Source organism: Oryzias latipes, chromosome 14 (assembly GCF_053564925.1).
Source record: "Oryzias latipes strain Hd-rR chromosome 14, Olatipes_Hd-rR_3.1".
In the NCBI taxonomy this organism is placed as follows: domain Eukaryota; kingdom Metazoa; phylum Chordata; class Actinopteri; order Beloniformes; family Adrianichthyidae; genus Oryzias; species Oryzias latipes.
The window spans coordinates 11,780,422-11,795,792 of record NC_136250.1 but is presented as its reverse complement, the minus strand read 5'-3'; the positions used below and the strand labels follow the sequence as shown (position 1 = coordinate 11,795,792).

Below are 15,371 nucleotides of genomic sequence, written 5' to 3'. Positions count from 1 at the left end.
CATTTAAAGTCACTGGTGTGTCCTAAAACAGAAACACTCCAAACTCTACTGATACCCAAACCCCTCCCTCATCGCTGACACACACGCCGATGGTAGACACTAATCTACTCAGCTGTGGCTCCCCTGTCCACATGATAAACATCTTTGGGTGACACTGCTATGTCGAGACAAAGAGGGGGGCGGGTCTCTGAGGACAAACACACGAACAGGGTGACACAAACAGGGACGCCTGATTTAATCGGCCTGGCTAAGCTGATAAAAGCAGAGGGGCAAGAGTGGCCCTAAAATGCATTAAAAGGCAGAGCCCTTTGTTTTTGCAAAGACAAGCCGGAGTGTTGGTAAAAATCCCTTGACGCTCTGCTGAGACAAACAGCCTGTGGCCATGAATACTAAGGCTTAAACACAGCAAAAGGATCCTTTAGGACACCAACAGAGAATCCTGCAATAGTGTGGAGCAAAACTGTGTTCACACCTGACGCACACAGAGGAGCCGCTTTACCTCAGGGGAACATCACTGCATTAATTCCAAATATCCTCCCTCAAACTGACATTTTCACAAAGTCCTACAACAGTTTCTAAATACTTTTTTTTACTCTGTATAAAACATTAAAAGGCATTTTTTCATGAAATAATTATGATTATAATGTGTTCATTTCTATTTTAGGTTGCTTTTATTCTGGAAAGCTTAACATAAGGAAATGAAAGTACAAATGTTTATTGCATCAGAATGTCAAATTTTATGCTAAACTCACATTAATTTGGCAAATTAATAAGTAAATATTTCTCGCCGTGTATTGCGATCCTCACACTAAGACTGAAAAAAAAGAAATCAGACTTTTTAAAGTCATAAAAATATCTTTTTCAAATTTTTACCAAAACAAAAAAATTGAAGACTTTTTTTAACAACAGTTTTTGGGAAGAATAAAAAACACATCTGGTGTTTCCCTTTACAGAGTTGGCAAACTGTCCACTTACTGTCCAGCAGGACTTTATTTCTGTCAATCTGTTCAGGCTTAGATCCTGATGACACTAATCCTGTTTTCTGCCCCCTGTTCGTCACATATACATGCACACATGCTCACACCAGGGTGTCACTGGCAATGAGACGAGCCTTTGTGTCTGAGAAAAAAAAGAAGAAAAAAAAGTGGCATCCACTGGGAGAGCAAACTGGACATCCCAGGTCACTCTCGGAGTGACCGGTGTCGTCTCACAAAGAGCAGAGGAAGATGTCCCTGAAGAGGAGTAGAAAAAAACAAACAAAAGAAACAAGCAGATGTTTTCTAATGAAGCAGGAGGCTTTGAGCACTCAGTGGGGACTAACTAGCCGGACATGCAGCTCAACCAATCACACCCGGATGAAGCTGATTAATTAAACTAGTAGGTTCAGAGCAGCTACAAAAGGAATCTCCCAAAGATTTAAGATCACACTGACTCCACAGATTACTTTAAATAATCTAACCCCATAAATGAAAGAAGTTGTCATCGAGTGAGACACAAAGATCTGAGGCTTCCTTATGAATTCGGATGTAAACATGAACACCCACACATGTGAAAAACACAGCAAAATTAACACCCACATCTATGAGTAAAGACAGTAATAGGTAAAGATGCAATAAGTTTGGAGCATTCACTGAAAAGAATCAGCCATCTAGAATAGTTAGGTGTGGCACTACTTGGAGGAAAAATAAACAAGCTGGGTGGGAAAGCAGAAAGAAAAAACAGTGATTCAAATTGTCATTTTTGAAAAAAATACAGGAGACAAGTGCTTCTTGTTGTTGCTTTCAGTTAAAAAAGAAAAATCAGAGATGAAAAAAATTCCAAATGTAGGTTTCCCAAACCATATTTTCTAAGTTGCCACACAGGTGGCACTCCTAAAGATATATTTTCCCAAAAATAAAAAAGATCAGCAATCAAATCAAAGAGCAGCGTTCAGCCTATAGGATCTCAGTGTCTGAGGTAGCAGCAGCATCAGTCCAAGCAACCATTGGTCTGTTGTTTCATTCGGCAAAGGCTGTAATTGGCTGCCAGCGTGTCGAAGCTTCATTGACTCCATGGCAACATTGCTTCCTTATTGCTTAGGGAAGGTGAAAAAGGAGGGAAAAAGGGGAGGCGACTTTCACTCAGACTCTTACCGCTGCATTATTCATCCTTTGTCCCCGAGAGCTTGTCGGATGAGAGTAGATGCCCTGAGTGATGTGTGCGCGCATGTTTCTATGTTTGTCTTGGTCTGGGTGCCAGTGATTGGTTCAGGCATGAGGGTTGAATGGGGTGAAACCGGTGCAATAATTACACCAAACGGTGTAATACATCCAGCAACAACATGCCTATATATAAATGTGCTGCTTGAGCTGGGAGAGCAGTCAGTGAGCCAGCAGACAGGGGGATTCTTGTGACAGATACCTGATACCCCCCTCAATTCATAATCAAAAACATATTTTTTCAAAATTAATTCTGATTTGGGGTGTTCGTTTACACATCTGGACAACAGATGGCATTGGTGTTACTGTATGCAGACACCTCCTCAGGAGGGAGTCTGACACCTACACCACTAAAAACAACAAGTACCACGCGGGTTTGTTTGTTGTTGTTTTTACTCCCAAACAACAGCAGAGGGTGGGGAGAGAAGGCGGGAAAGGGGAGGAGGATGAGACAAAGGGTGGAGTTAGAGCTGGAGAAAAACATCCTGCGGAGATTAGGGGTTTTGGGGAGGGGGTGTTCATTCAGAACTCCTCCTCTGCGTGGGGGATAACTTCAACTGACAGGCGTTTTGGCCAGTGAGCGGGCCGACTGCTCCTCCAGCGCTCAAAGCGATGACGAGATGGCAACAGGCACTCTCGGCGTAGCACATGCTCTCAGTTGCCATCGCAACCTGCCCTTGGATACAGCGTGCTGGTTGGCCATCCTCGACTGTTGTTGTTCTGTGAGGCTGATGAAACCTCGTGGGTGAGGGCGGGCGAGCGGTACAGCACTGAGCTGCTTCGGCGTTTATGGTAGAAAAGTGTTGCTAGGCACATTAGAGGTCATTTAGTAAACAAACATTGAGGTATTAATATTTAATCATCCCTGCCACCCCTGGAGTTAACCTTTTAACTCTAGAATCCAAGAGGAAGTTTTACTTGGAAAGCATAGCAGGATGAGATGATCCCTAAAAATCTCTGCAAAAAAGAACACTTTAAAAAGATTATGTTGATAGCTCGGATTGTTTTTTTGTATAAATACAAAGACGATACTTTGTCGATGGTTTGAAAAAATTTTTTATTATGGAACAGGTGACACTTTATTACGTAAAAATACATGAAATCACACAAAAAAGAAATGATACAATTGCCTTTTTTTTTTTAAACAGAAAATAATATTTCAGCCACCCCAAAATAACATGTTCTTTGGGATTTCAGCAAATTTGAATTTGCTTTAATGGGAAAATTCCACACTATCCGTTGAAAAGACATAAGAGAAGAAGAAGTGTGTGTGGCCGCGAAGTGAAAGATCAATACTGCACTGTGCTGAGTGTGCAGCCTGCATGATGAAATCCTGCACAAATAAACATTCTTCCCGTGGCACACATACAAAGACCCACAGAGACGGCGGTGCCACGAGAGGCGAGCTGGCAAGATGATTGATTACGAGTGCCGGCAGTCTTTGTTTCAGCAGTTGTACTTGGGACGAGAGCAAGGTGAGGCTGTGGAACAAAATGTACCCATGAAGGAATGAGGTGGAATTTCAGGTGGGAAGGAATAATGTAAACCATACAGGACAAAGAGCTCAAACACAGGAACTGTGCGTTAACACGTGGACAAACACGGTCTCTGATAAGCGGGCGGGCATCCATCAGTGTCAGGCCTCATCACATCCATCCTGAAGGCCACCTTCGATCTCCTCCAGCCTCTGCGCCATAGACACCACCAGCATTTTCATCTGAAAGGAACGTGGGGGTCAGGCGGGAGAGTTTGCGAGTGGGGGAAAAAAAAAAGTAGAAGAGAAATGAGTAGAAAGTGAGGATGAAGGAGTCACAGTGGGAAAGAGATGAAGGGAGGCGTGGACAGGTGGGAGCAGCAGGAAGCTGTTAGAAAAGGGAGAAGGAGTAATTAGAGAAGGGAGTTAGTGAGAGGGAACGGTAAAACTAAGAGAGGAGATGGTCAAAGATGGGTGGATTTTCTATTGGGTGGGGCTCTGGACTGGGGGGGTGCAGATCATAGCAAGTATCCACAGTTTAGATCGACAGAATCCATTAACTACAGCAGCAGAGGAGATTAAAAAACAACAATAAATTACAGCTAAAGAGAAAAAGAAAACAGTTAAAGGCGAGAACAACATCACACTATTTAAAGAATAAGCTCTAGATGATGAATGGGAAAAACTGTAAAGGTTAACATGTGCAAGAAAGATTTGACATGTAATGGATCTAATGTGTTTTAATGTTTAAACCCAAGTTCCACAGTGATGGTTTTCCCTTAATAAAACATTGCTGACTCTAAAGCTAACACTTATCCATCTTAATTAGTAAAATATGACTCATATGTATGTTTATAGACCTAAAAAGATTGTTTTTAATTCAGTAAATTAAATGGGTGTGAAACTACCGGTTTTTGAATTCCTGACCTGGTCAAACATTAACATAATCCTGTTGCAGTGCACCGATGGTCGACAGTGAATTATGGTGATAAATCTCCTAAAATGACATTTAGTGGGCAATCATCAGATAAATTGCCAGCCTATCCAGACAGACAGTAAACACAATCAATAGTAAACTGGGTACAGGGTTAATCTAGTTTCAGAGCAGCACAGATTACACTGTGAAGACCTAAAGTGGTTTGTTTTTTATGTATTTGTTTAGGTCAACACACATTTTTTTAATGATTCAATTAGTCATGTCACTACTTTAGGCCTTTAAATTCATCATAAACACAACTCTGTTCTGCTGCTTGGATGAATGTTATATTTATCTGTGAATGCCTCAACAGCAGAACAGGTTTTTTTTTTTGCTTTCTAGATCAAACTTTGTGATAAGAAAGTTTGATATACTTGAGCTGTCATATTAATCAATTAGGTTTGATTCATTAAAGCAGCTGTGTTTAACCACAAGGACACCTGATGATACAAAAACATGTTTTCCCACCAACAGAGATGCCTCAACATGAACCCTTTCGCATCTATTGTCCCTGGTGCAAGAGTGTGGGTGAGGTGTTCCTGCCCTTTATCGCCACCTACTGGCCAAATGCCGCCTCGAAATGTTTTCTAAACAAAGGGTGATTAAGATGAACAGTTCATTTCATCTATGCAGCCGAAAATACAGCATAGTGACAAAGAAAATAGAATCTAAACAAATATATGAGTATATTATTCAAACGATAAAGTATTTCAATATTATTATACAATCAGTTATAGGGAGAAAAAAATGTGGTAATAAAAAATAGCTAGTTTCTCAGGAGTTCAGTTTATAAATATTGAATTAAAAAAATCTGTTTGCAGGAAATGACATGGAGACATGAGGTAATGTCTCGCATAGGGGTCTGCTCGCATCACCAGTGAGAGTTTTCTGGAACTAAGCTGATGTCATTCCTGCTGTAGTACAACCTGTACATGTCTAACACACAACAGAGACAACCTAAAGCAACCAAATCTCTGTCAGTACATCACACTGGTTCCTGATGCTACCAACACCTACAAGCACCCCTAATAAGTTACATTTATTCTGGGGATCTTTTTCCTACTTAATTTGACGACAACTATAAAATAAATTAAATCAGTTACGAAACGGTGACAAATACTTTGTTGAAAACATAAAGATAGTCATGCTTTAAAACTAAATATTTTGAAAAAAATTCAGACAAAACACACTACCTAAGAAAAACAGAGGAGCCAGACAAAGAAAAGCTGCAGCACTTATTTACCTCTGATAGCTGTTGTTCAACAAAGCCCCTGTATTCCAGCGTAACTGGTTTCTCATCTGAGCCCTCTGCTGCCATCATCTGGTTTGCAGAGCCGAGCACATAGCTGAAAAATGGATCATAATATAATGTAGCAAACTATGCATTCTAGACTCTTCTTGAGCAAAGAAATTCCTACAACAGCTTGTTGATGGCATTTATTTTAGTTTTAAAATATGTTTTTGTAAAAGTTTTTTTTAAGTTATTAAAAAAGGTTCTATACAACCCTATATTCAATCATTTTGCTTATTCTGTTTGAACAAAAATGTTTTTTTTACAAATAATTTATATTATTTGTAAATTCTTTGTAGAAAGTGAGGAGAGATTGTAAGTTCTGCTATAATTTCTATTATTTACACAATAGTCACACTATACAATATTACTATACTAGTTTTGAAATTATGTACATCTAAAAAAGGTCATACTGAAAAGAAAGATTTTCTTAGTAGATGCATATCATTTAAAAGTTCCACTTAAGTCATCTTTTGATCTATTTAAAAATAAAAAAACTGATCATAATGCCATTTTTAGCCATAATCCAAAAACTTGTGTTGTTTTCTAAGATGTAGTTTCTGCAGAGCAGCAGGAGTCATCAGAAATTCACCTATGAGTTGAGGGCGGGACTGTTGGCACAGAATTAGCCTGCCCTGGGGGGTATTCCAGAAAGCAGGTTATGCTAGCTCCCGCAGTAAGTTTGAGGCTAAAGAAGTGTACAACCACCGCTTTCGGTTCCAAAAACAGAGGTATGTTTCATGGTATGCTTAGTTCCCATAGCAACTCATGCTCTTAACATAACCTGGTCTGGAGCAGGTTTAGTTGAAGGTTAGTTTGTTTTCAGAGAGGTGAAGGAGCATTGAGTGTCCATTTGAAGATGATTTAGTGGATGAAGAAGCTCGGATAATACTTTTTCCACCATGAGAGGGTGATAAGACCACGTATGGATGTTGGAAAGATAAACTTTTTTACTTTGATCCAACTTAATTATTTGCTTCTGTTAAGATAAATCAATTCTTTTTAGTTTTGCCATCTTAAAAATAACACGTAGTTATCAGACATTTATTTTACTTTAAATTAATTCAATTAAGTAGGTGTAACTTTGGTGCTGCTGTTAGATCGGCACCGCAAAGAATTGTGGGATACCATTCCTTTTGCCTGTCTGGACGGATTTGGGTTCAAGTGTGGCTTTTTGACCAAATGTGTTTAATTGTTTAGCTGTTTTACTGTGTTTTGCCGAGTGACTCGTCCCGTTATAGTTAATTCTTTCTGCACCATGAGTGAGAGGGAGGGAGAGGATGATGAGTTTATATACCACCCCTACTGTGTATAAGTGTAAGGATAAATTCAGAGACATGTTATATTGTTTAAAGATAATAATCTGTTTTGTTTCATTCATTTTATCGTCATAAAAATGAGTATATCTGCAGGCTCAAATTTAGACATATGAAGGTTCAAGAATTACAATAAATAAAGATGGAAAAACTTTAATTGAATTGGAGTAATAAGACATTTAGTTAGATAAATATGTAAATTTGAGTTCTAAAAAAATATTGAGTTGGATAGACGTAAGAAATTAGGTTGAATACATTTTACTCAATTACTTGTTACAATTGAATTCATTTAAGCTGGATAAGTTATATATATATATATATGCGTCACAATGAAAATAAGATCAGAAACTCGTGCGTTTATTTAGTCTGTTCTTTTTCTCCAAGCAGAAACTCTCTTTTACTGATGCAGCTGTGTTACTTGTACTCTTCATACGCCGTCATTTTAATCTCAGACTCCTTCTCACTGAAGTATAGCGCTCTCTTTATTTCTCCACGCATTTCCATGGTAACTTCAGAAATCGGCGATCCATTGAGAATGTCTTTATGTACTTGCTGTGCATGTGCATTAACCCAGGGTTACCAAGTTGAGCGTAATTACGCCAACTCATATCCTGTCTTTTGGAACCGACATACCCAGAGTAAGCAAGTTCAGGCGGATTTCAGCCAGAGTTCAGGCTTAAAGTCAGGGTAGTTTAAACATCCTTTCTGGAATACCCCCCTGACTTCCCATCATCCCTTTGTTGACACTCTCCTTAGCTTCCAGCCCCTCACACCGCCAACCCAACATGATGCAACAAAAATGGCTTACAATACTGGCGCCATCCAGTGGAACAGTAATCCTCAGAAATGCCATTTTAAGCCTAACTTTCTTAATAAATTTCCTCCATCATCAGTAAAATGTAACAATAAACTGTTTAATACACAATTTTAAGAAAATAATTTAGATGAAATAAAGCTCTGATTGTAACCTGAGATAAAAACGTGTAGCCCATAACATTTGAAGCCATTATAATGGCTGGGATTTCAAAATGTTATAGTTTGGAGTTTAAAAAAAGTTTTATCTACTAAACAGAATGTTTTTAAGGAAGTTTTTAAACAGTTGTAAATAGCTTAATTACTCAAATGGTGATTTTCAAGAGGATGCTTAGTTATAAATCAAACTTCTTTAAATTACAATTTTTATTTAACTGCAGCACAGCTGTAACGAGTGAAACGCATTTATAACAGTCACAAACTACATTCATTGATTTATTCAGCATTTAATATGTGCTCCAAAGCTAACTGATGTCTGCGTCTATAAGGTTTTAAAGTATTTTTGAAATTCTAACATTAGGAAGTGTTTTATTGGATAATCTAACACAGCATTGTGTTCATTTAAAATTGATAAGACTGTCTTCTTCTGCAACAAACATCTTACATGTCACATAAATAAAAACATACCTACCTGGAATCAGAAATTACCTGTCAATGTCTGCTACGTTGAAACAGAACGTAAACCTTTTGTGGTCCAGCTGTTTGGGAGTGGAAGTGAAAACCATGCCAAGAACAACGTGACAACCCCGACAGATGAGATCTAGAGTTATACTGTACATAATCATGGGGAAAACAGGCACAGAATGCCAAAAATTAAAATTAAGCAAAATCAAATTACAAATAACTAACCAAAATAATATAGCAATTCTAGGTTGGTTTACCTTGTTATAAATAAGTGCAGATAGTTGACTATGAAGGGTTTTAAAGGTGCCATATTTTGAAAAAACTAAAATATTAACAATTAACATGTAGAGCCTGTTTTGGTCTTACCAGAGGGAACGCTTTCCTACTTCTAACAGACGATGCTCTTTTCCAACTTGAACGTTGTCGGTAACTCCTGTGATAAAAACATTAAGCATGTTAACTGCAGAGGTAAAACACCGATTTTCTATCCTAATCATTGACATACGTTTCAGTTTTATCTGGTTTTCTTCGTATTCACTTCCGTCCCATGAAAGTGAATCCCCAACAGGCAGCCTACACTTGGCACAGATGAAGACAACGGGTCCGTCATAACCGTCGTCTTCCTCCTCCGCATGGTTATCGTGACCGAAAAGAATTTCTTTAGCAGTGGAGGAGTCCAGACTGCCACCTTCAAATGTCTTATTGAGAAATTTTTGATAGCACCAGTTCGTTTTTGGCCGAGACGCCATTACGGCTGATTTATCCTGTTTTTTTTTCTTCTTTTACAAAATGTTTTGAACCTCCCGCCTTAGAGTCAAAGTATCGCGACAACAAAGGGGGCACTTCCGTTTCCCAGATTATTACAAACAACACGGTGTATTTTTTTTCTACATTTTTTTCTGGTGTTTATTCAACAAATATAAATAATTTATTTGAATTCTGAACACATTTCTTTACAAAATGTCATGGGCAAATATACAAAGCGTTTGCGTCGATATTTATCCGCCCTCTCATTGGTTGAAAACCAGGAAGTTTTCACCCGGTGGGCGAAACGGCGGTCTTTGAGTTGGTCAAAACTGCAATTCTTTTAAGTTAATCTAAAAAGTTTTTTGTATCTTCTTCAATATGTGTGAAAAGATAAAAAAGGTAATTTCAAGAGTTGTGCGAATTGAAATGAATGCGTTGAGATGTTAGTTTGTTTTGTTTGTGTCGCAGGTTAACAACTGGCTCGCCTCAGTGTTTGGTGATCAGCCGGTGCCACAGTTTGAGGTCAATTCAAGAGTAATGGACATATTGTACCAACTTACAGAGACCAGCGAAGCTCGATGCAGTGACACCGCTTTGCTTATAGAAGATCTCAAACAGAAAACTTCAGAGTATCAGACTGAGGGTGAGTGGCAGTAAATTATCGTTCTGTGATGTAATTAAAATCCACACACTGCATGTATAGACTGAAAGCAATAGATAATACAAAGTGTTCGAGTTGTTGCAGCGCTTTTCAAGAACAAATGAATGACCATCTTTATTCAAACAACGGAATAATAAAAGCTCTCAATCAGGAAAACATATTGTCAATAAAGTACATGGGCAGATTTGACCATACATTTATTTTTTTATTATTAGATTTCTTTGTTTATGACTTCATAAAAATAAGCTGATCTTGATTTGATCCCATAGAATGAAACTTTTATATACAGAATGGCAACACGGCCCATGTGAGGGAGTGGCCAGGGATAGGCTCCAGCAACCCAGTGTGCCACATCCGACCTACTGCGGTGAAGTTAGTTTTAGGTTGGATATTCGGCAGACATTCAGCACTAATCTCCAGTGAGGTCTCTTAGGGACCGTCAACAAATTAACAAGTGCATGAGATGGAGAAGATTCCCTGTTGATTAGCCTTGTCGTTAAGAAGATTGTACCACAGGCCATAACTTCACCACTAAAGCACTTTTGGGAAAAATGCAGCTCTGAATAATATTAGATATTACATCAATAAAGGAACATGTCTATTGTTGTTACAGCTAAAATGGGACTGACAGAAGTGTTGTGATTTTATTTTATTTTTTGGGCCACAAAGCAAATCTTTAAAGTAACATCTACGCGATATTGAAGTACTTTAGCACTTTAGCACTTAGTCTTGTGTGTTGTTGGTGTTTTGTCTTTGACATGCAGCCAGCAGTCACAGTGCTCTCATCTCGGAGAACCAAGAAGTATTTTTGGCGCAAAGTACGAGGTTAGATTAAGAGTTGGATTACAGAGTTGGAGTACAGAAGTTGGATTTGTCAAAACAATCAAACTTTCTTTGGTGGCATTTTTCTAAACACAACATTATTGCATCCTGTATCAGACAGTTGCACAAACTGGAACAATCCTTTTTGCCTTACAAATTGAGCTTTTCAAACTGAGGGTGTCCTGACCATTGTTCATTGCAGATAAGGCAAAGACTTCATAAAATCCTGTTTAAATAGTTGAGAATCAAAAATCACTTTAGGGACAGTTTTTTTAACTTTTTATTATTGTTTTGCCACTTAGAACATTTCTCTAAACTAATGTGTTCATCCACCCAGCTATTTACCTGCAGGATGTTCTCCTAGAAGGGGTTGGTCTCTCTCCCACAAGCTTGTCAAAACCAGCTGCCGACTACGTGTCTGCTTTAGTGGACAGTGCCATGGTGCTGGGAGTAAGAGACACATCACTGGGAAGGTAAAGTCCTCCAAAGTTTTTGTTATTTGCATCAGCTCTATGAAGAGTATCATAAAGTATGGCTAATTTATTGTCTTGTGTAGTTTTATGCCAGCAATCAACAGCCTCACCAATGAACTGCTGGAAGCAGAGAAGTCTAATATAAGACTCGAGAGGGAACTCGGAGCTCTCAGAAAGACACTTGGTTCCACTCTGGTGCTACGGGCGGACTTGCAAGAGTGAGAGCAGATTTTTTGCACATCAATATTCAGATTAGTTTGCAAACAAACAACGCATAGTAAGATTAGTTTGAATTAATAAAATGGTGAATATGCAAAATCATAGCCACCGGTAATTTAAATGTTTGCTTACTATTCAAAAATTCAACGTTTTAGGTTTTCTGACATGCGTGTCTTCCTTCTCCAGGGATATTGACAGCACTGCTAAATCACAAGCAGTGGAGGGCTCTAAAGCAGAAGAAAGGCTGCTCACCATGGACTTTGTGGCGGCAAAGACCGCAGAGCTTACTATCAAATTGAAGAGATCTGAGGTTTGTTGTAGTGTCCTCCAAAAATATAATTAAAATTCTCATCCAAAAATCAACTAATAAATTCAACAGTATGTTAAGACGTAAATGAAAAAAAGATGCAATTTAAGTTTCATGCTCCCACACTAGATTTATCATTTCCTGGAAGAAAAGTTTTGAAATGTTTCCTAAGTTGTGGCTGAATTCCCTCACTACTTTTTGCACTGTTTAGGGCATTCGCCATTTTATCCGGTAGTCCAAATCTAAAAAATCCAAAATTGCAGTACCCTAGAAATTTCCCAGAAGTTTCTGTGAAAAAGTAGTGTGCATTGATGCTGCTCGGATTAACAAATATAGACCACAATGCATTGCGTTTGATCAATTTGTCATTTGAAAAATGACATTGTTTTTATTATCAGAACTCAAAACAGTCTGTGAAATGTTCATATTTAATAGGTTGATACTTCGGCAAATGGGTGACATATTTAGCGTTTAAAAAAAAAAAGTTGTGAGCATGTTTCTGAATTGCGTTAAAATCCAGGCCACTGGATGGTCCTTCACTATATATTCTTTTAGGGGTTATAGAAGGCAGCGTGTGAATTGGCATACAGTCCTAGTTTTGAAGTTGAAGACTTTTTGCTAACCAAGTCCAGATGACATTTTAAAACCTTGTTCTGCTATAGAACAATTCTGGGGGAATCAGTCTTCTTAGATATATTTCTAATCGTTAAATATGACATTTGCCTCATTTGCCGTATGACGACACACATGTCTTTTTTATTTGTTTTTTCATTTTTAAATAAAGTTAACGATCAAAATATATTATTTATTGCAGGCTGCGTTTATACATGACACCAAGTGTGACTTCTTTTTTTTTAATTTTTTTTGTTTAGCTGGACTACTTTTAACACTTAAAATAAGCTGGATATTTATTTAAAGAATTACATCAAAAATGCACAGATGAATGTTTTCTTTACCTCTTCTTAAAGCTACTTCTCTGAAGTTAAGAGACATTTTGTTTTTGTTTTTTGTTTGTTTATTCTTGCATTTTGACTATGAGTGTCTTCTGTAATCTTTTTATTACAATGAAAGGAAAGTAAACTGTAGGATCTTTCTGTTTTCAATTTTGGAGAATATGATTGGGCATTACTAAGCCAATATAAGTAAAATCCTTTCTAAAAAATCATACAGTTTTTGTGGATTATTTAAGAGGCTAAAGCTGAAATCCTTTGTTTAATAAATTAGTTTTAATTTAAGGAAATAGAACTTTAATTGATGCCACGATGGGGAGAATGAAAATTTGATTAAAATATATTTTGTAAACGATACAGTTCACCTCAATTTAATCCCATTCAATTCAACACAACATCCTTTTTTTTCAGTTTTTTTTTTTAATCTAGCATGTTGACTCGAGTATTGAACTTGAATCCTGTGTTTGAGGCCAGAGATATGATTCAGTGTTTAAAAGTGATATTAACATTTCTCAGAGACCAGATTATAAAAATATATTTTTATGGTTTTTTGTCGTTCTTGTGCCAAACCTCCAGGCTGAGCTCACATCCAGGAACATGGATAAGTCTATCACCCACCAGGCCATTGTACAGCTGGCCGAGGTACGTTGTTCCTCCCACATACATCCCATTTGTTGCTACAGCAACAAACGACTTGCATTGTCTGTTTTAGGATCTGAAACATCTCTTATTTATCTCTCCACAGGAAGTCGGTACCCTGAATACAGAAATAATCCCCTTGAGAAAAAAACTGGAGTCATACCTGGACCTCAGCCCAGTATGTTTTATTTTAGTTTGTTTCAGAATTTTCAATCAATTTCCTGCAAAATAAAGTACAATTACTTTTTTATGTCTTGTTTTCTGAAAAATGTAGTTTTAGTTACTGGCATTTTCTTCCAAGTGTTTTGAATATGGTTCAAATTGACTGTTCACAGAGCCCGTCTCTGGCACAAGTGAAAATAGAAGAAGCAAAAAGAGAACTGGTGAGTGTCTGGCATGGCACTTCGGTTATAACGCAGGTGTGATTTCTAACTCTTTGTTTTGTTTCTTTAATTACAGGCTGCAATTGATTCGCAACTTGAGGAAAATTTGAATTTCAGTTGAGGATGTGTCAAATGTCAAAATTATTAAAAATAAACCTTTCCCCTTTTAAAGTCCCACTCCTGTCATTTTCCGATTTGTTTTAAGTGTGTCCAGTGGTAATTTAATTAGTATTATGGCTTTTTAAGGAAACGCTGAGTTGTGGGCGGGACCATTGGCGCGGAGCAACCCCGCCCCTCCTTCCCGTCATCCATCTGTTTACCTGCTCTCCCACTAGCTTTCAGCCCTCACACCGACAACCTAGCACTACAAGTGCACCAAAAAGGGCGAGCAATATCAGAGCTATCCAGACGTACAGTTTGAGCTAGGACAAGGAAAACAAAAACATACATGGATCTAGTCGTCTGCAAGTGAATGTATCAGAATGGAGCAGATCGGGGATCTGGTGACCCGCTTAGTGAGTTTTCTACGTAACGGTATGATCACATTCACAACGATTTGGACAAAGAAATATATTAAAAAAAATCAAATTTTAATTTAATCCTCTTAATACATCAGTGATGAAAGTCTTCCGGGAATTCCCGGAAATCCGGGTTTTTGAGCAAACCGAACGTACTTTCCGGGAAATAAAGACCTGATCTCTACGGACAAATCGCTTTCCGGATTAAAAAATGGTCTGAAATCAGCTAATTTTAGCTTTATTTTCTATATTTCTCCGCAGATCGCTTCCTCTATGGTCGTGGCCATCTCTTGTCTTCCCGGCCTAATTGACCAATGACGGGACGTTTTAGTTGCTTTCGGATGCGTCGATGGGTCTGATTGGCTCTGTCTGCACCACGTGGTCAGCGTGACTTGCTTCCCTAGAGACCAAAACTGGCGGACCCACGCTAAACTTTCACAAACACATCTGAAGAGTTTGCGATCAAATTTGTGTTAAAATAATGGCAGGCATCGTCATTATTTAGCGTGGTCACGACCTCAGTTGTGAGAAGACGATAAAAAACAAATTGAAGTGGTCTTGGCTGGAAAAAAAAGATTTTTAAGGTAGTGTAGGTCAAATACTTTTTTGTGTAAAATAATCTCAAAACCACATTTTGAAATAATTTCAATTTTAGTTTTGAGTTTCAGTTTTTATTTTGAATACATTTCTTTATCTAATTTATTTGTATTTCCTAATTACCATGATTTAGTTCAGTATAGTTGACATTAATTATAAGTATTTGATGGTTTGGACCCGCACTCCCTTAAAAAATAATGTTTACAATGTTTAGCTTAGTTTGTATGTTTGTTTTGATATTTCCCAGATTACTTAGTATTGGTGTTAAAGAATTGATGTATTATGTTATAGAATTAAAGTTTAAAGCAGATCCCATATTTTGATGTAATTATAGTTTGAGAAAACAGTGCAAGTGGATGTTGT

General features: G+C 37.9%; 2 protein-coding genes across 4 annotated transcripts; one reads left to right on the top strand and one right to left on the bottom strand.

The window, feature by feature from the left end:
• Positions 1 to 3,251: 3,251 nt before the first annotated feature.
• On the bottom strand, positions 3,252 to 9,536 carry mis18a (MIS18 kinetochore protein A). Of its 2 annotated transcripts, none has more exons than XM_004076211.5 (5): positions 9,198 to 9,531; positions 9,059 to 9,125; positions 8,717 to 8,839; positions 5,892 to 5,994; positions 3,252 to 3,915 (listed from the first exon to the last, which is right to left on the bottom strand). In XM_004076211.5, exons 1-5 carry the CDS (start codon positions 9,439 to 9,441, stop codon positions 3,835 to 3,837), a joined length of 618 nt encoding a protein of 205 aa, XP_004076259.1. In that variant the 5' UTR covers positions 9,442 to 9,531; the 3' UTR covers positions 3,252 to 3,834. The 2 variants fall into 2 exon arrangements, with proteins under 2 accessions (XP_004076259.1, XP_078787280.1); XM_078931154.1 differs by lacking the exon at positions 3,252 to 3,915 and adding an exon at positions 4,589 to 4,669 and having other exon boundaries at positions 9,198 to 9,536.
• On the top strand, positions 9,131 to 14,070 carry haus1 (HAUS augmin-like complex, subunit 1). 2 transcript variants are annotated; one of them, XM_078931153.1, is made up of 9 exons: positions 9,131 to 9,160; positions 9,908 to 10,082; positions 11,260 to 11,395; positions 11,479 to 11,613; positions 11,801 to 11,924; positions 13,448 to 13,513; positions 13,617 to 13,688; positions 13,846 to 13,893; positions 13,970 to 14,070. In XM_078931153.1, exons 1-9 carry the CDS (start codon positions 9,146 to 9,148, stop codon positions 14,012 to 14,014), a joined length of 816 nt encoding a protein of 271 aa, XP_078787279.1. In that variant the 5' UTR covers positions 9,131 to 9,145; the 3' UTR covers positions 14,015 to 14,070. The 2 variants fall into 2 exon arrangements, with proteins under 2 accessions (XP_078787279.1, XP_004076258.1); XM_004076210.4 differs by lacking the exon at positions 9,131 to 9,160 and adding an exon at positions 9,552 to 9,838.
• Positions 14,071 to 15,371: the final 1,301 nt, after the last annotated feature.